The 26,253-nt window shown below is 49.2% G+C and overlaps 3 protein-coding genes across 3 annotated transcripts, besides 11 other annotated features; 1 reads left to right on the top strand and 2 right to left on the bottom strand.

Moving 5' to 3' along the window:
• Nucleotides 1-2,105: 2,105 nt before the first annotated feature.
• Nucleotides 2,106-2,137: a microsatellite.
• Nucleotides 2,138-3,345: 1,208 nt separating this feature from the next.
• On the bottom strand, nt 3,346-5,417 carry ACLA_012560 (FHA domain-containing serine/threonine-protein kinase; the record flags this gene model as incomplete). Its single annotated transcript, XM_001274253.1, has 5 exons — nt 3,346-4,192; nt 4,249-4,542; nt 4,592-4,638; nt 4,694-4,990; nt 5,040-5,417. The coding sequence occupies 5 exons, from the start codon at nt 5,415-5,417 to the stop codon at nt 3,346-3,348; spliced, it is 1,863 nt and encodes a 620-aa protein (XP_001274254.1).
• A 414-nt stretch (nt 5,418-5,831) lies between these two features.
• ACLA_012550 (putative C2H2 finger and ankyrin domain protein) lies at nt 5,832-7,819 on the bottom strand (the record flags this gene model as incomplete). Its single annotated transcript, XM_001274252.1, has 2 exons — nt 5,832-7,714; nt 7,768-7,819. The coding sequence occupies 2 exons, from the start codon at nt 7,817-7,819 to the stop codon at nt 5,832-5,834; spliced, it is 1,935 nt and encodes a 644-aa protein (XP_001274253.1).
• A 1,334-nt stretch (nt 7,820-9,153) lies between these two features.
• On the top strand, nt 9,154-14,267 carry ACLA_012540 (ATP-binding cassette glutathione S-conjugate transporter YCF1; the record flags this gene model as incomplete). The annotated part of the gene is made up of 9 exons (XM_001274251.1): nt 9,154-9,456; nt 9,515-12,334; nt 12,384-12,487; nt 12,538-12,583; nt 12,634-13,418; nt 13,475-13,629; nt 13,689-13,757; nt 13,844-13,935; nt 14,013-14,267. 9 exons carry the CDS (start codon nt 9,154-9,156, stop codon nt 14,265-14,267), a joined length of 4,629 nt encoding a protein of 1,542 aa, XP_001274252.1.
• Nucleotides 14,268-14,385: 118 nt separating this feature from the next.
• Nucleotides 14,386-14,423: a microsatellite.
• Nucleotides 14,387-14,420: a microsatellite.
• Nucleotides 14,424-14,432: 9 nt separating the features above from the next.
• Nucleotides 14,433-14,482: a microsatellite.
• A 598-nt stretch (nt 14,483-15,080) lies between these two features.
• Nucleotides 15,081-15,110: a microsatellite.
• Nucleotides 15,083-15,107: a microsatellite.
• An 808-nt stretch (nt 15,111-15,918) lies between the features above and the next one.
• Nucleotides 15,919-15,948: a microsatellite.
• Nucleotides 15,949-16,155: 207 nt separating this feature from the next.
• Nucleotides 16,156-16,204: a microsatellite.
• A 3,933-nt stretch (nt 16,205-20,137) lies between these two features.
• Nucleotides 20,138-20,174: a microsatellite.
• Nucleotides 20,151-20,174: a microsatellite.
• Nucleotides 20,175-22,139: 1,965 nt separating this feature from the next.
• Nucleotides 22,140-22,176: a microsatellite.
• Nucleotides 22,177-26,253: the final 4,077 nt, after the last annotated feature.

Here is a 26,253-nt window from a genome sequence, read left to right as displayed (position 1 = left end):
GCCAGCGCGCGGTATTTTGCGCCGGGGGAGGTCTGATTGGGGGCAACACGAGCGATGGGAATCAGAATGAGAGTATTGTGTATTTCGAAATAGGCGCTTTCGATTGAGATAGATTCTGAGGGATGCAATGCGTTGGTGGATGGGCGAAGTGATGGGTTGATGGTGTTGAGAAGGAGAGAGTGTGGGAGTTTGTAATAAAATTGGGGGTTCAAGTGGGAAAAAGGAGTGACAAGTGGAAGTGCCGCAACCGGCGATGGAACTCTGGAATGGATGGAATGAATGATAGGTATAGTTGCACTGGTCTTTACCAACCACTGGCTTTGCACTCGGGTTAATTATAGAAAATTTCAGAAGACCAAAAAAAAAAAAAAAAAGGAGTCTGCAGAATCTATCTTCACGCTTCTTCAGAAATACTTCAAAGAGATTGAGTCAGCGTCTGTGTGGAAGAAGAACAAAGACAGACTGTCTCTTCCCTCTTCTTTCTTTCTTCTCAAAGGAGTCTTTAAACTTATGTTGCAGGGGTCACAACTCTTAAGTGGTTTCGCCCTCTATGTTCTATTGACTTGCCTCGACTTTGTACTCTGTCTACAAGCTCTGTCGACTTGATTGACTCCCCACTGAGACACGAGGAAGAGGGATGAGCTGATCGTGCCTTGCATTATGACTCCCTTCAACAGCGCCTCTCTGGTCTCTTGCCAATGAAAAGACACGCCATGGAGTCATTTTGCCATCCAAAGCCAATGAATAGTGCATTTGATCCTGACTGTCCGAGATCTCCGGGAACACGCTCCCACCGGATGATGAGCACTGCATATGCAGCAGGCATACATCTACGCGGCCTTGATATTGAGCCGTTCAAGCTTGATATTACCCCCCTAGAACACGAAGGATTGGGGTTCTACGGGATCAGAGATCAATTGAATATTTTCACGCAGATGCAACTCAGTTGTATCAAAGGTCTGTCTCAAGTTCTCAACACCTAGTTCACTTCTAAGGGTCAACCACCCTCCATTCTCTCCCTCTGTAGAACGTCCTTCGATCCATCTCAACCCGCTCCAGCAGTAGTATTAAAGGCTGCCTTGATCCTGTAAATCACTTGAATCTCCATCTTTTTTATCCGTCATCCATCTTATGACCTGCATTTTCGCTCTTCCAAATGGACCGGATCGCAGGTCTGGATTGGCAGAACGAGTTTCTTGATCAGGCAATATTGAAAACGCGACACGAGCGCGTTTTTACGTGTCAAGTTCGCGTTTCGCGTCGGCCAATCGAGACCCACCGCTGCTGCCTCAGGTTGCACTGCAGCCTTAACTCAACAGTCATGATGATGCATCATGATGGACCATGCCGAAACATCGCTCTACGGATTGTACCCCAAACGGCATACGCCACTGGCAGTCACGAACGGATGGAACCTGCGCTCCTGCAAAGGTCCCTTTCCCCTCAGACCATCCCATCTTATCAGAGATAACGATAGGGACTCTGCGATACGGATGAGATGCACCCACTTCCAGCTCTCTCTCAGTCTCATCGCGTCGGCCCACATTCTTGACAGTGGACATCGACCCATAACCTAAACCTTGCAAATGAGCTGGCACCACATTCGCGCCCTACCCCCAGACATTGGCGTTCTTGTTTGTGGCGGGGGACTCTCCCTTTGTCCCCTTCAGCCCTGTGTTTCACTAAGCACAGCCCGCCGGGATTTCATTGAGTGGAATCTAGGGACATCCATCCGGTTCGAGATTCGGATGCCTTAGTCTCTACAACTCGGGAGTCGTGCGTGCACGGGGTGTCAGACATCCCTTGCGTCAACCGTCCTCATGCGAACATGTTCCCGCCACATCAATCAAGCCTGCATCATCTCGGGGAGGCGCGCGATTATCCTCGGGGCTATCGTGCATGTGTACGCGTATCGTGCATGCTGAAGCCGCAGTGGAATAGCTTTACGGAGTTCCTTTTATGTCTGTATTTTCAAACGGATGGGGCATCCCAGGATAAACACCGAACACCGAACAGAGGACAGAGACTGATCAAAGATCAATTTCAGCATATACAACAGAGGACTCGCAGGCGTGTTTCATGTCATGTCATTGAACCACACTTGTCCCTCCCTCCTTGAGATCCCCCCTTCTTGAGACAACTAATGGAATGTATCCTAACAGCGCAGCGATGTGGATGCTCAGTAGAAAGGTACTTTGTCGCCTCGAGGCGCCTCGGCCTCACGAGGATACCGGAATATGCAAGGGATGCAAATACCGACACGGCTCTATCTGTAAGTCTCTCAGCGAACAGTGGGTCCGGTTCTCAGGCCAGGAGCACGAGGACGCATGACAGTGCAGTTGCATGCAACAGTGCGATTTGACAGAATACAGAGCGGTTGCCTCGCACTCTACTATTCCACCAAATTTTACGTCGAAGACTCGAGACCTGGCCTTGTGCATATCGCACCCTCGATGGAGAGGTGGGCGCAGCCAGTGAACCAGCCCATCTACGCAGTCAGAAATGCGTGGCTTCAACACGTTGTTGCTTGCTTAGAGTCTCCACCCTGCTTTGGAGGATTTCTGCATCTCTTTCTTTCTTTGTGCCATGGCAGCCACAAGGATGGTCCATGGGCTTTGCACTTGATTGCCATGCCATGCCTTGTGCACAAATCCTTGCAGTTGACCATCAATTGTCGAGACGCCAGTCTAGGATCTTTGCCCTTGAATTTTCTTGTTGGCTTGGAGTACTAGGCCTGTTCTAACAAGCTGCCAGGATGAGAAAGTGTCCGAGTCACACGATGGTTGATCCTCTTCGTTGTGGCTAGCCCTTGGGTATCCCTTCTTTCGAGGCTTACAGCTCTACGAGGTAGGGAGGCTGCACCCTTGATTTTAGAAGCGTAGATGGTAAGCATCTCTGTTTCTGACAGTTTGCAGCTGTTTCAAATAAAGCATTGAGTCCGGTAAGAAGTGGCTACGTTTAAAGAACTGGGTTGCTTATGTAGTACGCCTAAGTAAAGTTAAGCATCTTTCGAATTAGATGGATTATTATTCCGAATACTATCTCACAGAACTTGTAAACTTGGAGAGTATATAGATATTCTTTGTGACGGTGAGCTTATTAGCTCTCTTATGACTACACTCCCCCTCGGCCATTTTCTGAACTCATCAATCGTCCTGGTTACACCCAGTCCTTTAAGATATCTGTGTCGTGGATCATGTGCTACCGCTTCCCCATGTTGCTATTACTAACTTCCTCATAAACTTCGTCCTCTTTCTCGTCCCACGTATTCTGAGGGCGTCCAACCCTTGTTGGGTGGCGATGGAATGTCCATGATCCTGGAGAGTCCTTGTGCGCCATGCATTCTCAAGCACGGATGGCCATTGAGGCTGTCAAGCATGGAATACTTCTATGGTCAGGTGGCATGACCTGTGATGTCCACGCAGACCGGTCAAACTGCTCACTACCGCTTGTGCTTTGAGTGTAGGATTTGTCGTAGAATAATTCTGCCATTTGGCGATGATGAGCGGCTTCAGGTGTCTCCAACTCATTATCAACCGTCTCTTTGCTTTCTCCTGAATGCAAGTTACTTCTCTGGCAATGATGCGGTGGTAGTTCGGGGTCCGACAATGTAGGAGACAACGCGGTATGGTTTTCAGCCGATGGCGACTGCTCTGAAGAATCTGACGGGCTACTGGTTATCGAAAAACCCATCATCTCAACGGCCCCTGTATCTATGTGCAGTTCGTCGCCCTCTCCGCCTAACTCAGGATCGAGTACTGAATCATCTTCACAATGCTGCGCATTATTGCGGCCGTCAATAAGGCTGCGAAGATCCACCATCAAAGGTTGCTTTGGCTCTCGAAGCTTCCAATCTCTAGTGGAGCGTTTGTAAAGTGCCTCAAAGGCTTCTTTATGAGAGGGATTGGTGAACCAGCAGTGACCCAAAGCCTGCTTCACGTCCATGCGCTTGGCCTCGTCGAATATCAGGAGTTGAAGGACAAAGTCTTGGGCTCGCTTGCCAATGTTATTACATGAGAGGTTTACCTCTAAGGCTTTGAGTGCGCCTTGCTGAGCAATATCAGGAGCTTCAGCGTTGGGAAATGGCTCACTAAAAGCAGGTTCTCCAGTAAGGAGAACAGTTGTTAAGCATCCCAACGACCATAGGTCGACGGCTTTCGTATAACCTTGTCCACTGCGAATCAGTAGTTCCCTACCCGGATGTTAGTATTGACCATCAAAAGAAAAGAGGAACTTGTCATCGCTCACGGAGCACTATAGTCATAGGTGCCTATTTTGGTCGACATTCTTTCGATTCTTGGAGGTACTAGTCTGGCACATCCGAAATCCGTAAGAATGACCCTACTTCCATCTGCCAGGGACGTCATGAGAACGTTGTCTGGCTTCAGATCTCGGTGGACGATGTTCTGGCCATGTAGATAGTCCAATGCCAGGAGAACCTGCCGCACAATGACAGCCGCCTCGACGTCACCCAGTTTTCCACCTTTGTATTGGATGAATGAGAACAGATCTCCGGCTGTCACCAAATCTTGAAATAGATAGCTGATCTTCTCAGCATAGATTAGAAGCCAGTTGGGGAAGATATACTCACATGGTGTTGCTGGATCTGATCACCCTCTCCACGCTGATGATATTCGGCTTCTAGCTATCAGCACCTGTCTAAGATAGGGACCATGATCATCACATCACGTACGTGGCAGAGTCTCGCCAGAATGTTTACCTCACGACCATATACCTCGAGCTTTTCCTGAATCTTCCGTGAAATGTACTCATCACTCTCCCGGGCAGCGAGAACACGGTTCGTTCTTTTTGCGAAGAACCTTGACGTCCATTGCTGACACTCTTCAATCACCGTCTCCTTCAACCTCCGCAGATCAATAATCTTGCATGCAAGCTGCTGACCGGTTTGCTTATCAAACGCCATATGCACCTTCCCGTATGCCCCAGAGCCCAGTTTCCGCTGCGTGATCGTGTACTGATCCTCGAATACCTATCAGGGTCAGCTGCTACCCCGCTCACTGAGGCTTGATGGTATTTACTCTCATCTCAACCGTCTGTAGCATGTCAAAGTGGTTCTCGTCTTTGTGGGCCTCACGCCGGTACAGTAGGTGGAAATCCGGTGATAGCTTCAGAACGTCCCCATCACTGAGAAGGAAGCTTCCGTTTCCTTTGCCCATGGGATAGTTGTTCCATGAGGTACCGTTGAGTGAGATGTCCTGCGCGTATACCAATGGAGCGACTTCATCGGGGTTGTCTCGGTCGAAGATGATGGTATAGATGCGGAGATGGCGGTTTGAGACAACCGGATCGTTGACGACGTATTGACTGTTGGTGACAGTTAGCGTGGATTGATAGAAGTGGGAGGGAATGTGGTAATTGCCATCGCTTCTTGTCTCGGCCGATGCATATCTCCTCATGGCTATAGATGTTGAATGGATTGCCAGCATTTCCAGTTCGTGGGTTCCATTCAAAGAGTGTGCCGACGAAACACCTCGGAGCTGTGGTGGGTGAAAGTTGCAGATCAGACATGGTTGTAGATAAGGATACTAGACGATAGAATGGCGCGATGGTGTGGAATACAGATGGTAAGCTAGAGTAAGGATATGGTCCGGTGTCGATGGGAAGGTGTAAACTTATCCCAGACCATTCCCATTCCCATCTCTCACCATATCCTGCTGCTGCTACTGCAGAGCACTGAACGCTACCTACAATACGAAAACAGACCAGGCTGCGGTTCAAGCATGACTCTTCGTTTCATTCATCTCTATTTCATACAGGACATAAATAGTTTGTTTGCAGATCATTTCCAATGAGCACCGCTCCATTCAAGCTCACTGGTTACCTTGCATCCTCCGGAGCCGTTCCTCAGCTGCTCTTGCGCGACGCTCTCTCTCTAACCTCATCCTCATCTCTGGTGTCATGCCTCTCATTTCTTCCTCCCTCTTCTCAGAAGCTGTTTTCTCTAGAGCTCCTAACGTCCGACCACCGGCTTTTCTTGCTTCCAGTTGAGAGGCTGCTCTCGCAGCTTCCTCCTTCTTCAGCCGATCCAACTCGGCTTTGCGCCTATTGGATTCTTCCTGCTCGGCGGTCTTGCGCTCATTCTGTGCTCGGCTATCCACTTCTGCCTTGGAGACTGCCGTTGGAACCTTGGCAGCGTCCCAGTCCCATTTGGATTCCCCAAGCTCGTGACGCGCGATACGGAACGCATCGCGAGTTGCTCGGTCGCCGGCGAGCTCAAAGGGGGTCCTTCCCTCACCATTGGTGACAGTGGGATCAGTTCCGAGCTTGGTGAGTAGCGCCAACACTACTGAGGCGGAGTTCAGGTTCGCCGCAAAATGCAGCAGAGTAGGACAGCGAAAATTCTGTGGGGAATCCGACGGACGAAAGGTGAAAGACGGTGGGATGGTGTTTTTCGAGAGATATGACATCATGGCGGGGATCTTGGAGCGTCGTATCAGGGCTTGAATTTGTGATGTATGCAAGATAGTCTCTTCATCCTCTTTCGACAACTTCGGCTTCTGAGGTTGCGGTCGTTGAGTTGGAGGTTTTGCCGCTTCTGCTCGCTGCTTCGCCTCCGCTGCCGCAAGAGCAGCCTCATCGATCTGGCTCACTTTGACCCGGGTGAGTTCTTTGAAGCATCTCATGAGCTCACCTTGTGTGGCCCGGCGAGTACTGAATGGGAAACCTCGTATTCTAGGATCATTCTGTCTCAGAAATTGGCCTTCATATTGGCCAAACAGGATTTTCCGGTTTGTATTGCCAGTTGCACGGATGAACAATAGCTGCGCATCATCGATCATCTGCTTCCAGTCTCTCATGAGCTCTCTGATCTCTTTCTCGAGTGCCGCTTCGTTATACCGTCGTAGACTGGAACCCGCCGAATGCGCCGCCCCGCGAGCAGCATCACTAGCCGATTGAGAGCCACCCTGTTTCCGTCTTGTTGTATAACGATGGAACGTCTTGTGCGCAATGACGCGGGCCTGTCGCTCCTCAATGCCGCCTTGCTTCCGATGGATCTCAGGGGCCAAGGAAACCAACATGGCAGCAAAATGACCACCTCCGATCATGCACATGAAGATGTGTGGACTGGATGCTGCTGGGAGTCCTTGTGGTTGTCCATTCGGCCTTTGCACGTGAATGGGAGACACCTGCTTCTTTCGTAACGAATCAACGAGGTGCTTGGGTTCGTCTTGCTCGACAGTCGAAAACAGGGCTCTGTAAATGCCCAGTGATATGTTCGATGGCAATACGGAGCTGGAAAACCAGAAGAGAGGGTTCTTGCCGGCTGCTTTTTTATCTGTTCGCTCCTCTGCCTCCTCGGTGTCTTGGGATATCTTGGCCTGCTTTTTCAGCAAGGTCGAAAGCTGATCACCTCCTTCTTCCTCTTCCTCCTCCGACGACTCGGATCCGGATATCGACTCGTCCAACTCTCCAATCGCTTTGTTAAATTGTACCTCATCTAGCGTAGGATTGCCCCTCAGTTGTGACTTGATGTTGTATCGGTGATGATCCGAGCGAACGTGAACACGTTGCTCTTGTACATTGAGAAACGAGACTTTGCAGAGTGCGCAGGAGGTCGAAGTCGCGATCGCGGGGTCCACTGCCGTTACATCAAGGGGCTCGCTTGAAGATTCAACATGATCCGGGAGAGAGATGGAATGTTCTTCGCCCTTGGTGGCTAATGTTGAGAGAAGTTCCTGGGGTAGATCAAATGCTGGAGAAGTGAGTAATGGATATCTGGAACAAAGATGCGGAAGGAGCGCTCACCATATAATGGCCTTTTTAGCAGCTCCTCAACCCAGGGAGTATCAGCGACCATCTTGACGTCAAGTATTCAGTGGGTTGTTGAAAGATTGTTTGGTTGGGGACACCAAGATGCGGCGAAACTGGGACCCCTCTATAACAGCTTATGGGGGGGTTTACCGCCTTCGATGTGGGGCTATCGCTATACTATCAACAACGCTTCGAAGTAGCCCTGAAGTCGTATGGTGAATGATTATAGAACTCGATTTCTAGGAAGAACGTTCGGGGATACTCTGAGCCTCATATCTCCATATCTACTTACTGAGGATCTCTGGTTGGGGACCAATTGAGTCATACAGCGCAACGGAGTCATAGTCATAGGTCTAAGCCTTCTAAGTCAGCAATGACTCAAAAGGACCTAGATCCAATTAATAATAGCATGAAAATGATCTGCGTAATTCCTAGTTGACTAGGTCTCTAGGCTATCTCCATGCAGTGAAATACCATGGCTTTCTTGACAGCAGTCTACACAGTAGAAGAATAATGAGGGATCCTAGGTACTGTGAGTCTGTGGTACAGAGATTTGTCAAACAACGATTCAAGATCGGCGGATCCCACGTGAAACGGCTCAAGATAGCTAGCAATAATTACATCATCCGAGGCTTATCCTAAGCCTTCCAGATAAAAAAAAAAAAGATCAAGAAGGAAATGGTTATGCTACACAGTAAAGATAGCTGCATGAACTGTGTGGAGTTGGGCAGTCCATATACTTACTCTATCCAAACAAAAAAAGAAAATCGCCATCAAATACAGGCTTATCTGAAGGTCATCTCAACTGTGATTGATGGAGAGCACCCGAAGAAAAAGCCATGCCAAGACGCTTTCCCAAACCGGTGGTTCTGCCTTTCTGCCTTAAGGCTCGGAGACCGGAGTTAACGCCACGATGGGGTTTATGTCATACTTGGATACCACTACTGTGTATGCTCCATGAACTACGGAGTATCTACTATGGTCGCACAGCAGGATGGAAAGAAAGAATATCCAGAGGCTTTTTTCCCTCTCATCACCCACTGCGATACAGTCAGCCATATACTGAATCCCAACTTCCCAAGTGAGTGAGTAGCCTAGTGTCATCGAAAATTTGACTATTCCCCGAAACCCCCGGCAAAAAAAAGCTGCGAAGGCCGGATCCTCCTTTAGTAATCAAGCTGCAAGCTACTGCTTACTAGTCACTTATCAACTCAAAACCCCTGCTGTTAATTTGATGAAAGAGGACCCCGGCTCGTATATATTTGTTAATCACGGCTATCTTGGGGGTATTTAATCTCGGTCTTTCTCCTCCATCTCCTTTCCCGCTGCCAGACGGTCCAGGGTAAAATTGGAGTTGGAGTTGTCCGTCCGGAATCCAAGATGCTTGATGGCAATCCCCAGGTATTCCTAGGGAATTCCCACCCGGGACCACTTCCATCGTCGAGCCTGGATTCTTCTTCATTCCATTCATCCTCGAAACACCTCCAGCCCTTCTGTGGAGATGTTGAGGGCTGGGGTCCGATTAGCAAATCCAGATTCGATCTGACACCATGTTTTCTGGATTTTGGAGTCGCTTTGGTTGCAGGATGGGGTGTGCTCATGGGAGCGGGTGCCATATGGTTTCTGCTGAAGAAGCGCGTGCCTCAGCCAGTATCGAAGAATTGGCACTTTTATGCTAAGCTGGTACGTTCGGGTCTGTCTGACCACGATCGCTTTCTAACCATCGTATCTCTGATTGTAGACCGTGCTCTGCGCCCTGATCTTTACAACAGCCCTTCAAGCCGCCATCCAAGCCGAGTCCGCCCCCCGTCTTTTCCTGGCTGATTTTCGCTTTTGGAGCTCCATCCTCGTGCTTGCGTCTCTTGGAGTAATATTTACCGTACAATACTACGAGCACTGGCGCAGTCGACAGCCTAACGGCGTTGTGCTCTTTTATTGGCTCTTCTTCACAATCGCTTATGGTGTCAAGTTGCGGTCGATGGTTGCGCGAAAGACCTATCAGGATCATCTACCATACTTCGTTTGCATCAACGTCAGCCTGGGTCTGGCTCTGTTGGAGTTCGGTCTCGAGTACCTAATCCCAAAGAAACAAAGTGCATACGATGCGTTGGGAGCCGAAGACGAGTGTCCATACGAGTATGCGGATATCTTCTCGGTCCTCACTTTCAGCTGGATGACTCCAATGATGAAATTCGGATACAAGAACTATCTGACCCAGGATGATTTGTGGAATATTCGGCGGCGCGACACGACCCGTGACACAGGAAACACACTGGAAGAGAAATGGGCACAAGAGTTGAAGAAGTCCAAGCCGTCCCTGTGGCTAGCACTGATAAGGGCCTTTGGCGCACCGTACTTTCGCGGTGCGATTATCAAATGTGGAAGCGATGTCCTTGCTTTTGCCCAGCCGCAACTCCTGCGGCTGCTGATTCGTTTCGTCGATTCGTATCGGACCGAAGAACCGCAGCCGGTGATCAGAGGAGTGGCCATAGCGCTGATGATGTTTCTGGTCTCAGTAACACAAACCCTCTGTCTTCATCAGTACTTCCAGAGAGCGTTTGACACTGGTATGCGTGTCAAGTCAGCACTGACTGCCATGATTTACTCCAAGTCGCTGCGGCTTTCCAGTGAAGGCCGTGCGTCCAAGACGACTGGTGATATTGTCAACCATATGGCTGTTGATCAGCAGCGATTGTCTGATCTAACACAATTTGGCATGCAGCTGTGGTCCGCTCCTTTCCAGATCACTTTGTGCATGTTATCGCTTTATCAGCTGGTCGGTGTAAGCATGTTTGCCGGTATCGGTGTCATGATTCTCATGATCCCGCTGAACGGTGCCATCGCCCGAATGATGAAAAAGCTTCAAATCATACAGATGAAGAACAAGGATTCGCGATCCAGATTGATGACAGAAATTCTGAACAACATCAAAAGCATCAAGCTTTATGCCTGGAACACAGCCTTTATGAATAAGCTTAGCCACATCAGAAATGATTTGGAACTGAACACCCTTCGCAAGATCGGAGCCACTCAATCCATTGCCAATTTCACCTGGCAATCCACTCCGTTCTTGGTCTCATGCTCTACCTTTACTGTCTATGTTCTGACGAGCGACAAGCCGCTGACTAGCGCAGTGATGTTCCCAGCGTTGACCCTGTTCAATCTTCTCACCTTCCCACTATCCATTTTGCCAATGGTCATCACTTCCATTATTGAAGCTTCGGTGGCTGTCAAGCGTTTGACCGACTACTTTACGGCCGAGGAACTGCAAACTAATGCTGTTACAGTCGAGGACTCGGTCACTCATCCTGGGGATGAGTCGGTCCGTGTCCGCGATGCTGCATTCACTTGGAACAGATATCAGGGCGACAGTGTGATTGAGAACATTGATTTCAGCGCCCGAAAGGGCGAGCTCAGCTGTATCGTGGGTAGAGTCGGTGCCGGCAAGTCTTCGTTCCTTCAGTCGCTGCTCGGTGATCTGTGGAAGACCGAGGGTGAAGTAATCGTCCGAGGAAGTATTGCGTATGTTGCACAACAGCCCTGGGTGATGAATGCCAGTGTCCGAGAGAATATCGTTTTCGGACATCGGTGGGATCCCCAGTTCTATGATCTTACGGTCGGGGCATGTGCTCTGCTTGACGATTTCCAGAACTTGCCAGACGGTGATCAGACAGAAGTTGGAGAGAGGGGAATTTCCCTCTCTGGAGGTCAAAAGGCTCGGTTGACTCTCGCTCGGGCGGTTTATGCTCGCGCAGACATATATTTGCTGGATGACGTGCTATCCGCAGTTGATCAACATGTCGGTCGCCACCTCATCAACAAGGTTCTTGGACGAGATGGTCTTCTGAGCGGAAAAACTCGGATTCTGGCCACTAACGCCATTCCCGTCTTGAAAGAGGCGGACTTCATTGCTCTACTGAGAAACAAGACTCTTGTCGAAAAGGGCACCTATGAACAGCTGATGGCCATGAAGGGCGAAGTCTCGAGCCTTGTCCGCACGACCATGAACGAGTCTGAAGACGAAGGCTTCGGTAGTGATGGCAACGATCTAGCTAGTCCCGAGAGCTCAGAATCCAATACCGTGATTGAGAATCCAGATTCCGAGGTCTCGGACATTGAAGCCGAACAAGAAGTCGGCTCCCTCCTTCCGATCAGATCCGCTGCCGAAACTCGGCGGAGAACCAGCACCGTCACTCTGCGACGTGCTAGCGCAGCCAGCTGGCAAGGCCCTCGCCGTAAGCTCGGCGACGAAGAAAACATCCTGAAGAGCAAACAGACACAGGAAACATCGGAACAGGGTAAAGTCAAGTGGAGCGTCTACGGAGAGTACGCGAAGAACAGTAACATCGTCGCTGTCTGTTTCTATCTTCTCGCACTGTTTGGATCGCAAACGGCGCAAGTCGCTGGTGGTTTCTGGCTCAAAAGATGGTCCGATATAAGCGAAACACAGGCGCACCCGAATGTTGCCAAATTCATTGGTGTTTATTTGGCATTCGGACTGGGCTCGTCCCTTTTGGTCATTCTTCAGAATCTGATCCTTTGGATCTTCTGCTCGATTGAGGTATGTGTGCCGATGGCTCAAAATAAGACAGCTATTCTAACGTGGTCAGGCTTCTCGAAAACTCCACGAACGTATGGCATTCTCCATCTTCCGCTCTCCTATGAGCTTTTTCGAGACCACGCCATCCGGACGAATTCTCAACAGATTTTCGAGGTACGTTATAGATGCATATACCGTTGATTGGAGGCTTACGAACTTTCAAGTGATGTGTACCGTATCGACGAAGTCCTTGCTCGCACCTTCAACATGGTATGTCTTAGCATGTACGCCTTTATCATCCTCTGCTGACATTCAACCAGCTGTTCAATAATTCGGCGAGGGCAATCTTCACCATGATCGTTATTGCGAGTTCAACTCCTGCTTTCATTTTGCTGGCTTTCCCCCTAGGCTACGTATATTTCAGGTATCAGAAATATTACTTGCGGACATCTCGCGAGTTAAAGCGATTGGACAGTGTCACCAGAAGTCCCATCTATGCGCACTTCCAGGAGTCCCTTGGCGGTATATCGACCATCCGGGCATACAGGCAGCAGGATCGATTTACTTTGGAGAACGAATGGCGTATGGATGCCAACCTTCGTGCCTATTTCCCATCTATTAGTGCGAATAGATGGCTTGCTGTACGCTTGGAGTTCATTGGCTCGGTCGTTATCCTGGCTTCCGCGGCACTGTCCATCGTCTCTGTGGCTACTGGTAGCCTTCTCTCTTCAGGCATGGTTGGTTTGGCCATGTCGTATGCTCTCCAGATTACCCAGTCGCTGAACTGGATCGTCCGGCAGACCGTCGAGGTAGAGACGAACATTGTGTCTGTTGAACGTGTTCTTGAGTATGCAAACCTACCTAGCGAGGCCCCAGATGTGATCTTCAAGCATCGTCCGGCGATTGGGTGGCCTGCACAAGGAGCAGTGACGTTCAAGGACTACAGCACACGGTACCGTCCCGGATTGGACTTGGTGCTCAAGGACATCAACCTCGACATCAAGCCCCACGAGAAGATTGGCGTGGTTGGCCGCACAGGCGCAGGAAAGAGCTCGCTCACTCTCGCGCTGTTCCGTATCATCGAGGCGGTCAATGGCGGCATAAGGTGAGCACTGCTGCCCAAGATGGCTGCTCCGTTGCGTTTGTCTAACGTCTTTGCAGTATTGATGGGCTGAATATCTCTACCATTGGTCTGTCTGACTTACGGGGGCGACTTGCCATCATCCCCCAGGATCCCGCGATGTTCGAGGGTACTCTACGAGACAACTTGGATCCCCGCCATGTGCATGATGACACAGAACTCTGGAGTGTACTAGGTACGTTGAGGCCCAAAACGAGGTGCACCTTGAACATTGATTGACTCGTGATCATGTAGAACATGCGAGACTAAAGGATCACGTCGCCCAAATGGACGGTCAGCTGGATGCTCAAATCCAAGAAGGAGGTCAGTCCTACATTGCCACCGCCGTGCCTGCTATCGGCATCCTTACAGTCGGTCGGGGGCCCGAGTGCTAACCATGCCTGTGACAGGATCTAATCTTAGCCAAGGCCAGCGCCAGCTGGTATCTGTTGCGCGAGCATTGCTGACACCGAGCAACATCCTGGTCCTCGACGAAGCAACTGTAAGTGGCCGTTGATCACACCGGTTCTTCTTGTGTTGGCACTTTTACAAGGGAGCCTTGCTAACAGCAACGTCCAGGCGGCGGTCGACGTGGAAACGGATGCGCTACTCCAACGCACATTGCGCAGTAGCATCTTCCAGGAACGCACTATCATTACGATTGCGCACCGTATCAACACGATTATCGATTCTGACCGAATCGTGGTGCTCGACAAGGGCCGGGTGGCAGAATTTGACACACCTGCGGAACTGATCAAGCGTGGCGGCAAATTCTATGAGCTGGTCAAGGAGGCCCGGTTGCTTGATAATGATGGAGCAGCGCTTGTGCAGTGAACCAAAATTTCCACCCACCCAGATTAAATGAACGTTGTGACTGGTTAGGGGAACCGGAAGACTCCTTCCCAGCTCGGGCCGATCCCTATTGAGTCTGGACTATTGTAGGGGGTTGAAATTTTCTGTTCTTTTCTTTTCTTTTCTTTTCGTTTCCTTCTCCGGGGAGTGGGTGGGTGTGTGTGTGTGGGTGTGGGTATGGGTATGGGTGTGTGTGTACTGTGAGTCTATGTGGGAGGCGCACTGTTTCAGCGACTCGAGGACGTACAGCTCTTGGTCTCTCATCGGTGGCATTCGCCGCAGGTTTGATCTGTAACAACGTCTGTGCGCGTGGATGAGGGGTCTTCCTTGAAGGCTGTGAATGATCGATCACAGATCTGAGACAGTGCGATCAGAGGAATCCTGATTCGCTTCCTGTTGGAGGGGAGTCTGTTCCGGTTCTAGAAGGGAGCCGAACCTGGGGGGGGAGAGAGAGGGAGGGAATCGTCTGCAGCAGAGAGGCGAATCCGAGAGGGCAAAAACCGGAACAAACAAGATATTGAGTCCTCTCTGCCTCTTTTCTTCCTTGTTTACTACATCTACCAAGAACAAAAGCGTCATTACGGAGTATATTCAGAAATGTGTATAGAAGAAGTGATGGGGGAATAGCCCTGATTGCATATAGCCCTCTAAAAAGTTGATTCCAAAAGGCCACGCACCGGGGAAGAAGTTTGTACAGAGTAGCGGTGTAGGGAAGCACCTGGGAGAAGGCATGCAATTATCTGCACGTCGATGACTGGCGCGCAACGACCGTCTGTCAGTTGTCAGCAGGATGACAGTAGTAGTCGTAGTAGTCGTAGTAGTAGTCGTCTATGCATGGCTCATGTCATTCATAATTCATACTCCCATGGCCCCATGGGAGTACGTACATAGTACTACATAGACCACCACCTTGAACAATATGCGCTGAGCACTTGAGACAAGCGTACCAGCCACCAAAGAGCTGATTCGGATTCCACGTTTCTCTCTCTTTCCCTCTCTTTCTGTCTCGATTAAAAATTCCAACTACCCCGCCAGAGAAAGGTCAAAGGACGGGATTTTCGAAATTTTCTCCCAGTCATCTGTCCGGTGGAAGGTGTTGTCTTTACCTTGGTCTGGGAGTTTATTTAACTCACTTCGTAGAAACGCGTTCACCCCTCTAACTATCTCCCCCCTCTCCGTCGTCACTCTCTGCGATGATTCACTCTCGGCTTTACAGAGAGTACTTCAATGGCGGTTTTAGATAACCCCTCCCTGGCAAGAGGCGAAAGAGAGTAAAACTACTATCATATCCCTCTCCTTGCATTCGGCGCTTACGACCAATGAAGATCCACAAAACATGTGGTGATTTTTCTAGCTTGACGCCCTCTCCTTCTCTCTCCATAAGGGTCGTATGGTATGGGAAGAGGTAGCGCAGCAGTCTCAATGTTTTTTTTTTTTTTTTAGACCCCGGAGTGTACTTTCGTCTTTTATAATGGATGATGGATGACGATGACGAGCAAGATCTCGCATGGATTCTAAGCGGGTGGGGGGTTCTTTGTTCGTAAGTTAAGTAGACATCTAAGGTAAGGTATATCTACCTAGGTACTGTAGCTGTATGTATGGATGTATGTACGTACTTGCTTTAGTTTTGGTTTCAGATTCAGATTCAGATTCAGATTTAGATCTTGCAGGGAGCGCGAAGACCCATGGCATGGGGAGAACCTGGTTTCCGGGTTGAGAGGTTCATGAGTGGGAGATTTTGGTTTGAATTTGATCGAATCTCGGGGCGAGAATGGGAAGTTGGAAGGTCAAGGAGGGGGGGGGGGAAGGGTTGATATCCACATGGGCATTGCTGTTTCTGGCGATGTGCAGGCGGGAGAATCGGTTCGTGGAGGATGGAAGGAGGAGAGGAGGAGAGGAGGGGAGGAGGGGAGGGAGGGAGATGGAATTGGTAGGTAGAGGAGACTATGTAGTATGTATATGTCTCTCTGTTATTGATTCTTGGACAATGAATAAATGGTCTTGTTGAATTTTGTTTTTTTTGTTTTTTTTTTCCGGATGATGCTCCAGCTCCGGTGTCCAGCATCTACCATCAAAGCGCGGGTACTTGCTAACTACCTATACTCCGTACAAGCTCTCTCAACGCTCAGGCCGTTGACTGTCCCTCAAACTTGACGTCGACTAATGAGACCTGTCGACAAGCTATCCAAGAGGATAACCTTCCCAGCCGCCGTGGTTGATGATCGCCAAGCATCTTCCTTGCGTTGCTGCTCGCATGGACTAGTCCCAGTCGATCTTGAAAACCGACTGTGAAATGTGAATCCCATCTGTAGGTAGTCCAGACTCCAGAGTCCAGACATACTGCAGGGTCTGAACGCTGGGGTTTTGTGCGACCACAACGAACATTTAAAGACTTGTATTTTATTGTATTTTCTTTTTCTTTTTATTTCCCTTCTTAAGTCAAGTCAATAATCAGTACTTCGAGTCGAATATTGTTTTTTTATTTATTTATTTTTTTTTTGTCGTGATTCTTCGCAGTATTCTACGGTTTCTACGAGTGACTTGCAGACATAGTCGATGGGTCCTGACAGCTGGCAGTGATCGATTTGTCCATCTGTCTTCAGCCACTGGATTCTGTGGATCTCACAACTACGACACAGTAACTAATCCACATATGACTTGTTATCTATCTAACGGAGTCGAAGTTGAAGGGCAAAAAATAAAAATAAAAATGGAGAGTCTCAGATATACGAACATGTTTGATTGACATACAGCAAGCATGAGGATGGAGAACGAGATAGGGTTGCTGATGCCAGGGGCCCTCACTTACCACCCGGAAGTGTATTCCATCATGATGGACAATGATGGTCGCTTTGGTACTTCGGTCAGAGCCCCATATCCCGGAGTCAAAAACACTTCTGCAGGCCGATCATTCAATCCATGGAAAATAGTCTAATCCATATCAGTCTCGATGGCCGTCCTCATCGCTAAATTGAGCTGTATTTCCGTCCTCGCATTGTCGGAATCCATTCCCCCAGAGGCTGTTCCTGGAAATCTTCTCAGCCCCCGTCTGCAGAGGACTTTTTTCTTCGTCTTGGGGGTTGATCCACCGGGGAGATTTGATCGTTTGACTGACTAGGAAGGAAGTCCCAATATCCAAGTAGTTGACCCATACAAAGCTGTGAGCTGTCCTGAGTTAAGGATGAGGTCCTGGAATAACTTCATGTTGTCGTCTGTTCCACCCCCCCCTTCAACAGGACAATGGATTGGCGATTGCACAATGCACCACAAACTCAAATTCCGCTGCTATCCAGATGACTCGGGTCCATTCCAGTCGGAAAATTTGTTTCCCATGGGCTTCGTTGGACGGCTGTTTTACCGGTTTCAGTAACGTACCTTGATCGATCTGTTGACGGGAGTATCCGGTATGAATGGCGTGTTATCGCTTAGGTTAGAAGCATAGGATGACAGAATATCCCTTGATCGACCTACAGACTCTAGGATATGCTTGTTTACAATACATTTTGATGTTTGGGGATAGATTGCCACTGCAGAATCGCAGATCCAACTGTCGTGTTTTGGAAGAAATCTCCAGCATCCCTGAGTGGGTTTCAAGGTGCACCCTGTTTCCCGAACAATCACCTAGTCTTACACAGGCTCCATCTACTCCATCGCTAGAGCGGCGAAACATCTGAACCACATGCCAGAAGTACTGGAAACTAGCGCGTTGAGCTACAAATGGCCCATGGACCGAGAAGGCTATCGACACACATCGACTGGTGGACGATCCGATCTGACAAGAAACGGAATTCTGGGAATGGCATCCATAGCGTAAAGTTTACCACTTGAATGCGACTCCAGCGTCCAAAGTCCAGCCATACCGACGTAGTAATACTGAGGCAAAAATCTCAACTGTCCCACTTTTCCACAGGTTCGCCGTCTATATACTAGGTAGATACGGAGTAGATAAGCAGTAATGGAACTCATACCGGTACAAAGTAGTACAACCTAAGAGGTGACAGAGAATCTGGAAAGTGGAAGCACGACATCTGCAACTGAAGAAGGATCATCCCTGTTCGCATCTTGCCTCTGCACGAATCATCGCCCGCTCTTCATCTTCTCTGCATATTCCGCGGCTAAACTGGGGACAAATCATTGCGCCTCCCAGAAAGCTAGTTTTATCTGGGAATGCATGCAGGATCCACAGCCGGAGAACCCTTAAGCCCCGGATTGGTCCGGTTGGAAGAAGATGCGTGCAGGGATGGGCTGGGTATTATAGTTGGACGTGGAGTCTGTTTTAACGAGCTAACTACTGCATGTTATCTGACAAGTTGATACGCGATACTACTAAAAGTAGTAGTAGTACTACTCCGTACCTCCATTATGACTCTCCCATACGCGCCTTCGGTGCCAACTGGCAGTGTTGAGCAGAGCTACTGTGCGCGGTTCCATGGTTCACTCGCCCTCCCGAGCATTCCCGCAACTTTATCCCGGCGTTTCTGTTGGTACTACCTGAGAGACTTGATAGAGGGGAAAGTTGATACATAGACTCAGAGCGTCAATTGCACCTTATTACTGATACGACTCTTGTCTTCGTGCGCCGAGGATCATTCATGTCCTGTAACTCCTGTGGAGTGCGTATATCGGAAACGAAATGTCCTCTTTCCTACTACGGAGTAGTACTCCGTAGTTGGCGCCCAGTTCCCCCAACCTCCCCCCCCAAGTCCCCAGTCCCCTGTCCCCCACACGTATGCCTCTGCTGAAGAATTGCAAATCTACTATACATAAGTAGAATGGAGCTCCACCGCCTTATAAAATGTCGTATTAATAGCTAGGTTAGAGAGACAGGCGGATCCTCAGCTCCCATAATTTCTTTTCCCTTTTCCACGGTTCGGTCAATGTGACCCTCTCGGAGAATATCTGCTCAGCGGAGTATTCATCTATCCCCGGGATGGAGACCTCCAATTCGACTCTGTTTCCAGCCATTGACATGTGTCATATGTATACTATATTCGCAGAGTCCACCACTGACAGGCCGACCTACAGACCTCCTAATTCTGCCCTCACTGTCGCACAACAGTAAGACCCTATTCCACATCAAGGGCAGAGATGAATCCGTGGTCTTTTTTTTCTCCCCCATCATCTGCAGAGGCTCGGCCCGGTCGGATGGGTGATGGGTCGATCTTCCCAATTGTTGTTGTTGAGACCTTCCCTGTACATAGGCTAACTCCATATTCTACAGGCTCGAAGAGAACCATATGCATATGTATTTTGTTTTTTTCCCCTGTTCCTTGATTCTTGTCACGTCAAGCAATTTCCATGTGGGCGTCATGGGTCGAAGCAGGTTTTAATCCTGGAGTTTGAGCAGGGGTGATGCCGTCATGGGCTTTGTGGGCGAGATGAGGAATCAAAAAGGCAGGCCAGGGCGGATGGGCGGAGTTGCGAGCAAAACGAGACGGGACTTGTGATATAGATGAAAGTTCTGTGGCCCATGTGTTGAGAGTATTGATGTTGCGGCACATGGCCCATCCTGCTATTTTGCCTTTCCCTGGACCTGGACTTCCGGCGTTCATGCTTTCTTCTTTCGCCCCAGAGCTGTGTATCTGGATTCTGTCTGGAAGATTCTCATGTCACAATTCAGCGTTGGGAGAGTGAGTGACGATAGACCCCAACCAACCCCTGTGTCGCAGCAATATTTGTCAGCGTTTCTGCAAGCCTCGAATCCACATTGGAAGTTGGACGTGCCACATCAGGCCCACGGATTTTGCCTCGGTTGATATGATGTACTCTGTATGTAGGGCGCTCTGGGTAATTCCATACTACTGGGAGAAGTAAACGATCAAGCGCTTAGTGCTCTTTCCGAACCTTTCCATTCTATCTGTCCGTCTATCTATCTATCTATCTATCTATGTAAGAGTAAGAAGCGATGCTGACACGGGGAAATAGAAAGACCAAGAGACAACTTGACACTTGACGCGATTATGTGTGTGGCATTCTCGATATAGCAGCATATCCAGTACTTATGCCAGCGTCAAAGCACGCGGGCGGAGTGAGGGAAGTAAATACCACTTATGGAGCACTAACTCCAAGCTAGCAAAAACCCAGAAGAAAGGAAAGACCAGATCGATTCTCTAGCATGAACACGAGATCGCGCCTGATCCGCCAATGATCAGACGCGATCTGGGAGAATTTAAAATACGACGAACGATGCATCTGTCAGGTGGAGCCTGGAGTTTGGAGAATACGGAGTAACAAGTTCGGGGCAGTCTGGAACTCTGCCTTCTGGCACTGACACCGACGATCGTATTTGGGCTTTTGGAGGTTAAGCGTTGGCGACGTTCGGTCCGCCCTCCCCGGGCCGTACCCCCGCTGGACGCTCCAGTCTCCACTATCCATTGGATGTGCAAGTACCAGATAGACTAGGTAGCCCGTACTTCTGCCCGATCAAACTAGGACAAGATTGAATCATCATTACCTCGTATTGGTTAACTCTTCGCACTACGTAGTATTATATTATTATATACTTACAGTACATGGGTCTGTGAGGAAACTAGTGACGGGGCCAACCGCCTGGCTCCCTGACTGGCTAGCCTCAAGGCTGCCCTCCCACCCCCCCCCCCTCTCGTATCCCCCTTTTGGGAATATGTGCGACCCCTTCCTGTTCCAACTTCCAAGATGCCCAAGGATGTCGTTATATTGACATTAAAGTCTTGATATGACGGCTGACAGTAAACTGTCTTGAAAAGTGAGAGGATCAAAGTCAAACACACAAAGTACCGAGTGATGACGACGAATGGCCCTTAGGCCCAAAGGGGGCGCTCAAGCCCTAAACCCGCCCATTAGCTTGGCTAAACGCCTAACTGGAAATCGTTCCCACTCGACTTGGCCTTTTACCAACTACCAAGTACCAACCACCAGCTGACCCTTTTTGGGCATGATCAAACCCCCTCTCCCCCTCTATCACGTATTCTGTTACCTTATCCCCGGGATCTGGACCAAGGACTCTATCCGTGCCCACTGAGCACGATGACGCCATAGGGCTTGACTGCATCCTCAGTCCTCTGCAGGTTCTGGCTTGATTTGTGCAGGCACCTAAGTATGTACTATGTACCGTATTATTGACTGCAGTATGCGTTTATGAACTGTGTAGATTCTTTGATTCTCTTCACTGTCTGCTTCAATTCGGAGCACAATGTGCAGGATTGCGGCCCACTGCGGAGTACGAGGCACTCCCATCACTTCCATATCTAGAGGGGCTCTAGCAATGAGCCATTCTTCCGAGATTGGCGCTCGGTTATGGCGCTCGTTAATTGGGCGGAGGGGTTCCATTGGAATCCCAAATCGTCAGGTATTCCGGCCTGCCCACCCCCTTAGTCTGTAAGATCTTCCCGTCATCTTCTGGCATGACCGTTACGTCGGAGCTGGGTCAAGGATTGACAACTAGGGCAACAAGTAACAACAAGTATTGATCCGTTCTAACTGTACGACTTCGATAACGACACAATATTCCCGCGAATCCGAAACCCCGATTTCTCCGTCGCGAGGGGTTCTGATCTCCCGCTTGCCCAAACTTTGGGGAACCACGCTCCGGCGACGTCTTTGTACTTGGTAGTCTAGATCGACGGACGAGCAAGACACTATTGGCTTAGGAATTAGTATATTACCTTGTTTGGCAATTGTAGATTCCAGCGGCGCGAATTGCACCCACATCGCTCAGGAACCGAGTCCGTTGTCCCCGTGTAACGCAAGATTTAGATCAAGCGCTGACAGGTGGCTTGATCCGTGGCTTGTGAGAAAATGTCAAGGAGCAATCCTGACTCGCGCGTCTTGCACGTTGAATCATATCTCTACCACTCTTTGAATGGTACATCCTCCAAAGAAAAAAATAAAAATAAGGATAAAAAATAGAAATTGAGATTCTTTGTCTGTTTGCGTCTTATGGCGGATAGATGGGCTAGTCGGAGTTTCCAGGACGGAATACAAGATCTATGAGGGTAAGTAGAAGTAGACCATCTTCGGGGTCTTTATCGTTAGGTATCTATCGAGCAGGGAGGCCTGTTGCCAGCGGCAAGCGCGGGACTAAATGTTGATGAAAAATACCCATATCCATATCCCGTGTTCTATAGACATCATCAAGATCTGTCAGAGTGATATATCTTTGGCCGATCGAATCATACTGGGTCCAGATTCGAAATGCTTCGATACAGTGTGCAGAGCATAAGCCCAGAACTTCCCCAAGTACCTCCCATGTACCTGCTACACGAGTTTGTTTAGCCTTTTGTCATTGCGAATGCACATGCATAATCATCATGCTCATCATTTGCATGAAGTGCTGCTATTACTCCCCCTCCTCGTGAGAAGAATATGGCGGTGAGCCTTCTCCAGCATATAGTCCTACAGCATACAGATGCCCTGGCCCTCCGGATATGTACAATGAGCTTGTCATCGCACACCGTTTCCCACCCAGAATCTTCTCCCACTTGTCCACGTTGCGGATGACAGGACACCGCCAGATGCACCCCGTTGCAATCTAATCAGTAGATCAGGAGTCCTTTTGGCTTGCAGCGTCTGGCTTCTGAATCAGGGGGGGAAGGGTGGACGGGGGAGGGACGGTCAACTGGCCTAGACTTCGGCAACCCCCTGCTTTGTGAGGGTAATCAAACTGGTTTGTGGCAGTCGACGTCTTTCAGGGGCTGGTTGTCTTCTTGCCTGGCGGGGTAAGATGTTTGGCATTAGGCGTACATGTTGGGCTTACTGTCTGGTCGACTGTATATTCAAGAGTGGAAGTTGACGTTCAGTACGAACAGTATCTTGGTGTCAAAATTCATCTTATCCGCGGGGCAACATATATATTTTTTTGAATGAGGTGGTGCCTTTGGACAAACTTTCATTTGTGGATTACATATACATATATATATATATCCCTTTCTAATAGTGTCTGTTTATCATTTCTCTATTGTTGTGTTTTGACCAGGTAGGATATCGCAACTGTCAGGTACTACGAACTATCTACAAGATCTCAACTCTTTAATCCATGCCCAACTGGCATGATGGTGTGAAGATCACCAATGCTGGTTCACTTCTAAGGAAAGTATTATTTACACCATGTTATGGGATTGAAACTAGCCTGTCAAGTTGTCAACCCCCGACGGCCACTAGCGATACGGCCAAGGATAAACTATAAGAGTACCGTATCAGCGGGCGCCTAAGGCTCTGAACAGCCCCGATTACCCGAGACATCGAGCACACGGGCCAGGACTACGAGTCACGCTTCACTCTTGTTCCTTAAGTCCCAACAGTGGTGCAACTGTGCAAGCACTAACCACTACTTAAGTGGCTATGTAAGGTTTCTGGATAAACCAGGATCATGACAAATTACCCCTATTAGGAATCACTGCGGGCAAGTGCTAGGGCTCTTAGTGCTGTTTGGGATTCACTTTACCTTTCCTCTGGGTTCCCGACAAGAAGCTAAACTGAGGCCCTCGCTCTTCAGGAAGGATTGAGGCCAGGTTTGAGATCATTCATGACGTGAAGCATCGATAGTCGTCCGTTATGTATGTCAACTGTCAAGCTGTCAACCGTCAACCGTCCAGTATTATGACTGACGTTTAATGTCCGACGCCTGGCTTGGATAGTCGTAGTGTTGCTTTTTCTTTGTCTCTCCGAGTGCGTAATATCAGGTAGTGTAGTGTGATAGTGGCCTAACAAGACAAATGGCCCACCACCCCTCGTCAAGAAATGTCACACTGTCAATAATAATAGTCAAACAGTTTCCCTTCCTCCTTGCCCTTTCACCTTGATTAATGGTTAGGATGATTTGAATGGATTAAATGATCTACTTTAGTCCTATACTTTATGATCTCCATCATTGAGTTCGCATTTCATTGTTTTCGATTGAGTGACTACTAACTATTGGTTTAGAACGAGAGTACTGTAGTCTGTAGGTACTCTGACTCTGTAGTCTGTAAAATCCCTGCACCTGCACCTCATGACCTCGCACCGTATTCAGCTCCAATAGACCACACCCCTAACCAGGGTATCTAGGTAGGTAGCTGCTTATGTACATACATACTTCGTAAATTCTTACAGCCTGACACCGAGTCAAGCCCTAGCACCACACAAAACCCAAATTCGAGCCATGGCGATATCACGATTCTTGGGACCATTTCAAGCCTACATCCAGAACCTTGGATTCCTCGCCCTTCCCAGAGACTCGGGGCACAACCATTCCCCAGAAATCGCTCCCTCAGAGAGCCGAGCCCCGGGAGGGGGGAGGCAAATCCCCAAAGGGAGCTCTCTCTCAGCTCTACCATTGGTCCGTACCCTCTCAGCTAGCCCCCCGGGGCATAATACGATTTAGATCCGTCCGTGATCAGAGGGGCGGGTCCGCTTCCTTCCCTTTGGCCCATCGTAATTTCATTCCGTACTTTGATACTGAGCCGGAGTGTGAGCTAAATTCCCTAATTGGCAATTTTTGCCGTCCGGAAACTTCGCAGTGATGGCTTTCTTTGGAGAAAGCTTGGGTCTTTGGGGAGCTGGAGAAGAGTTCATTTATTCCTTGTCATTATGATGCCATTGGTGCCCAGTGTGCAGAAGTACGGTTGATATTAAGGAGTGTGGGTAAGGTCGATGGCGGGGATTGCAAAGGTAGCTATACTGTAACCCACAGGGCGGTTCCGAAACACCTAGAAGCATGGATGACCTACAGATGCGTCCTGGCGATAGGACCACACTTACTTCCAGACTCAGCTCGATGGGGGGGGAGAGCTGTTTCACATTACCATCGGTAGCAGAGCCCACAGAGTATCTTCCCACCCCCTGGATTTGAATGAGTTCGATGAGATTGCAAAAACCACGATCTTTACTATGGAGACACTACCTATGAGGCGGATCAGGTGACGGTGGCGATATCGGCAAGCCCGAGCCTCGATCGAGAACAGCCACTGTCCTGTCTATCGAATATCCCAGAACCGAGCCACCGATTACCGAGTACGAAGATTGCTGCGAACATATGTTGGTTGTTGGTTTGCGCGGTAGATAGAGTCTTGCTGGGCACTTCTTTTCCAGTGTAGGTACGAGAGGTACAGGCACATGAACCGTGCAGTGGGAAAAGAAAAACCACATGTACCATGTACACATGTGCCAGCAACCCACAAGGGTAAAAGGTACAAAGTTTATGATGATGGCGATGCTGACCTTACTCCTGACTATCTTGGTCAAGGATCGAAAGAACATGGTCCAAGCGTACACAATGTGGGAAAGTGGGAGTGGCACTGTGGCACAAGGATATGATGGTCGAACAGCGCCCTGAAGGGGCGGGCCTGTGCACGGGTATCTTCAGGCAAGGTTTGTTACGAATGGTGCTGTGCCTGGGTTCTGGGCCGGGGATGATCTACTACTGATGGACAAAGTGTAAGTACGGAAGCTTGGGAAGGCTGATGGGAATGAGAGGCTATGAGCTGTGATGGTGTATGTTTTAAGTCTACCGACTGTTTGTTTGACTTTGGAGCTCGATAAGCACATACCTATGATCGTACCTAGTGTTGCTTCCATTCAGTAGACTAGCAATAATATGTACAAGGACAACAGAAGTACAAGAAACAAGAGCGGGGCCTAGGATTGGATGACTAAAGAACCTTTGAGGTTTTCAAGTGCTCTTTCCCTTTAAGTAGAGAGAATAGAATACTAGTAATCTCAAACTCGTCTGCTCCAACCCACTAGTATAGAAGACATACTCCGTATAAAACCATGACAAAGCACCAGGGGATAAATCATCCAGTCAGTTTTCCAGCAATTAGGGACGAACAACCAAACAAACTTGGCAGGCAACTATGTACCAATAACAACGCATCCTGACACAGAAGAGACCGGTGCAAATGGCGTCCCGGAAAGCCCATCCCTAGGCGTTCACTAAAGGATCAAGTGGCTGTTAGAGTCCTGCCTACCCCGAACTAGTCGATCAACTAAATCAATCCCCCCCCCCCCAAAA

The sequence above is a fragment of the Aspergillus clavatus genome, genomic scaffold (genome assembly GCF_000002715.2).
Source record: "Aspergillus clavatus NRRL 1 1099423829795 genomic scaffold, whole genome shotgun sequence".
In the NCBI taxonomy this organism is placed as follows: domain Eukaryota; kingdom Fungi; phylum Ascomycota; class Eurotiomycetes; order Eurotiales; family Aspergillaceae; genus Aspergillus; species Aspergillus clavatus.
This window is presented reverse-complemented; position numbering and strand designations above follow the sequence as displayed.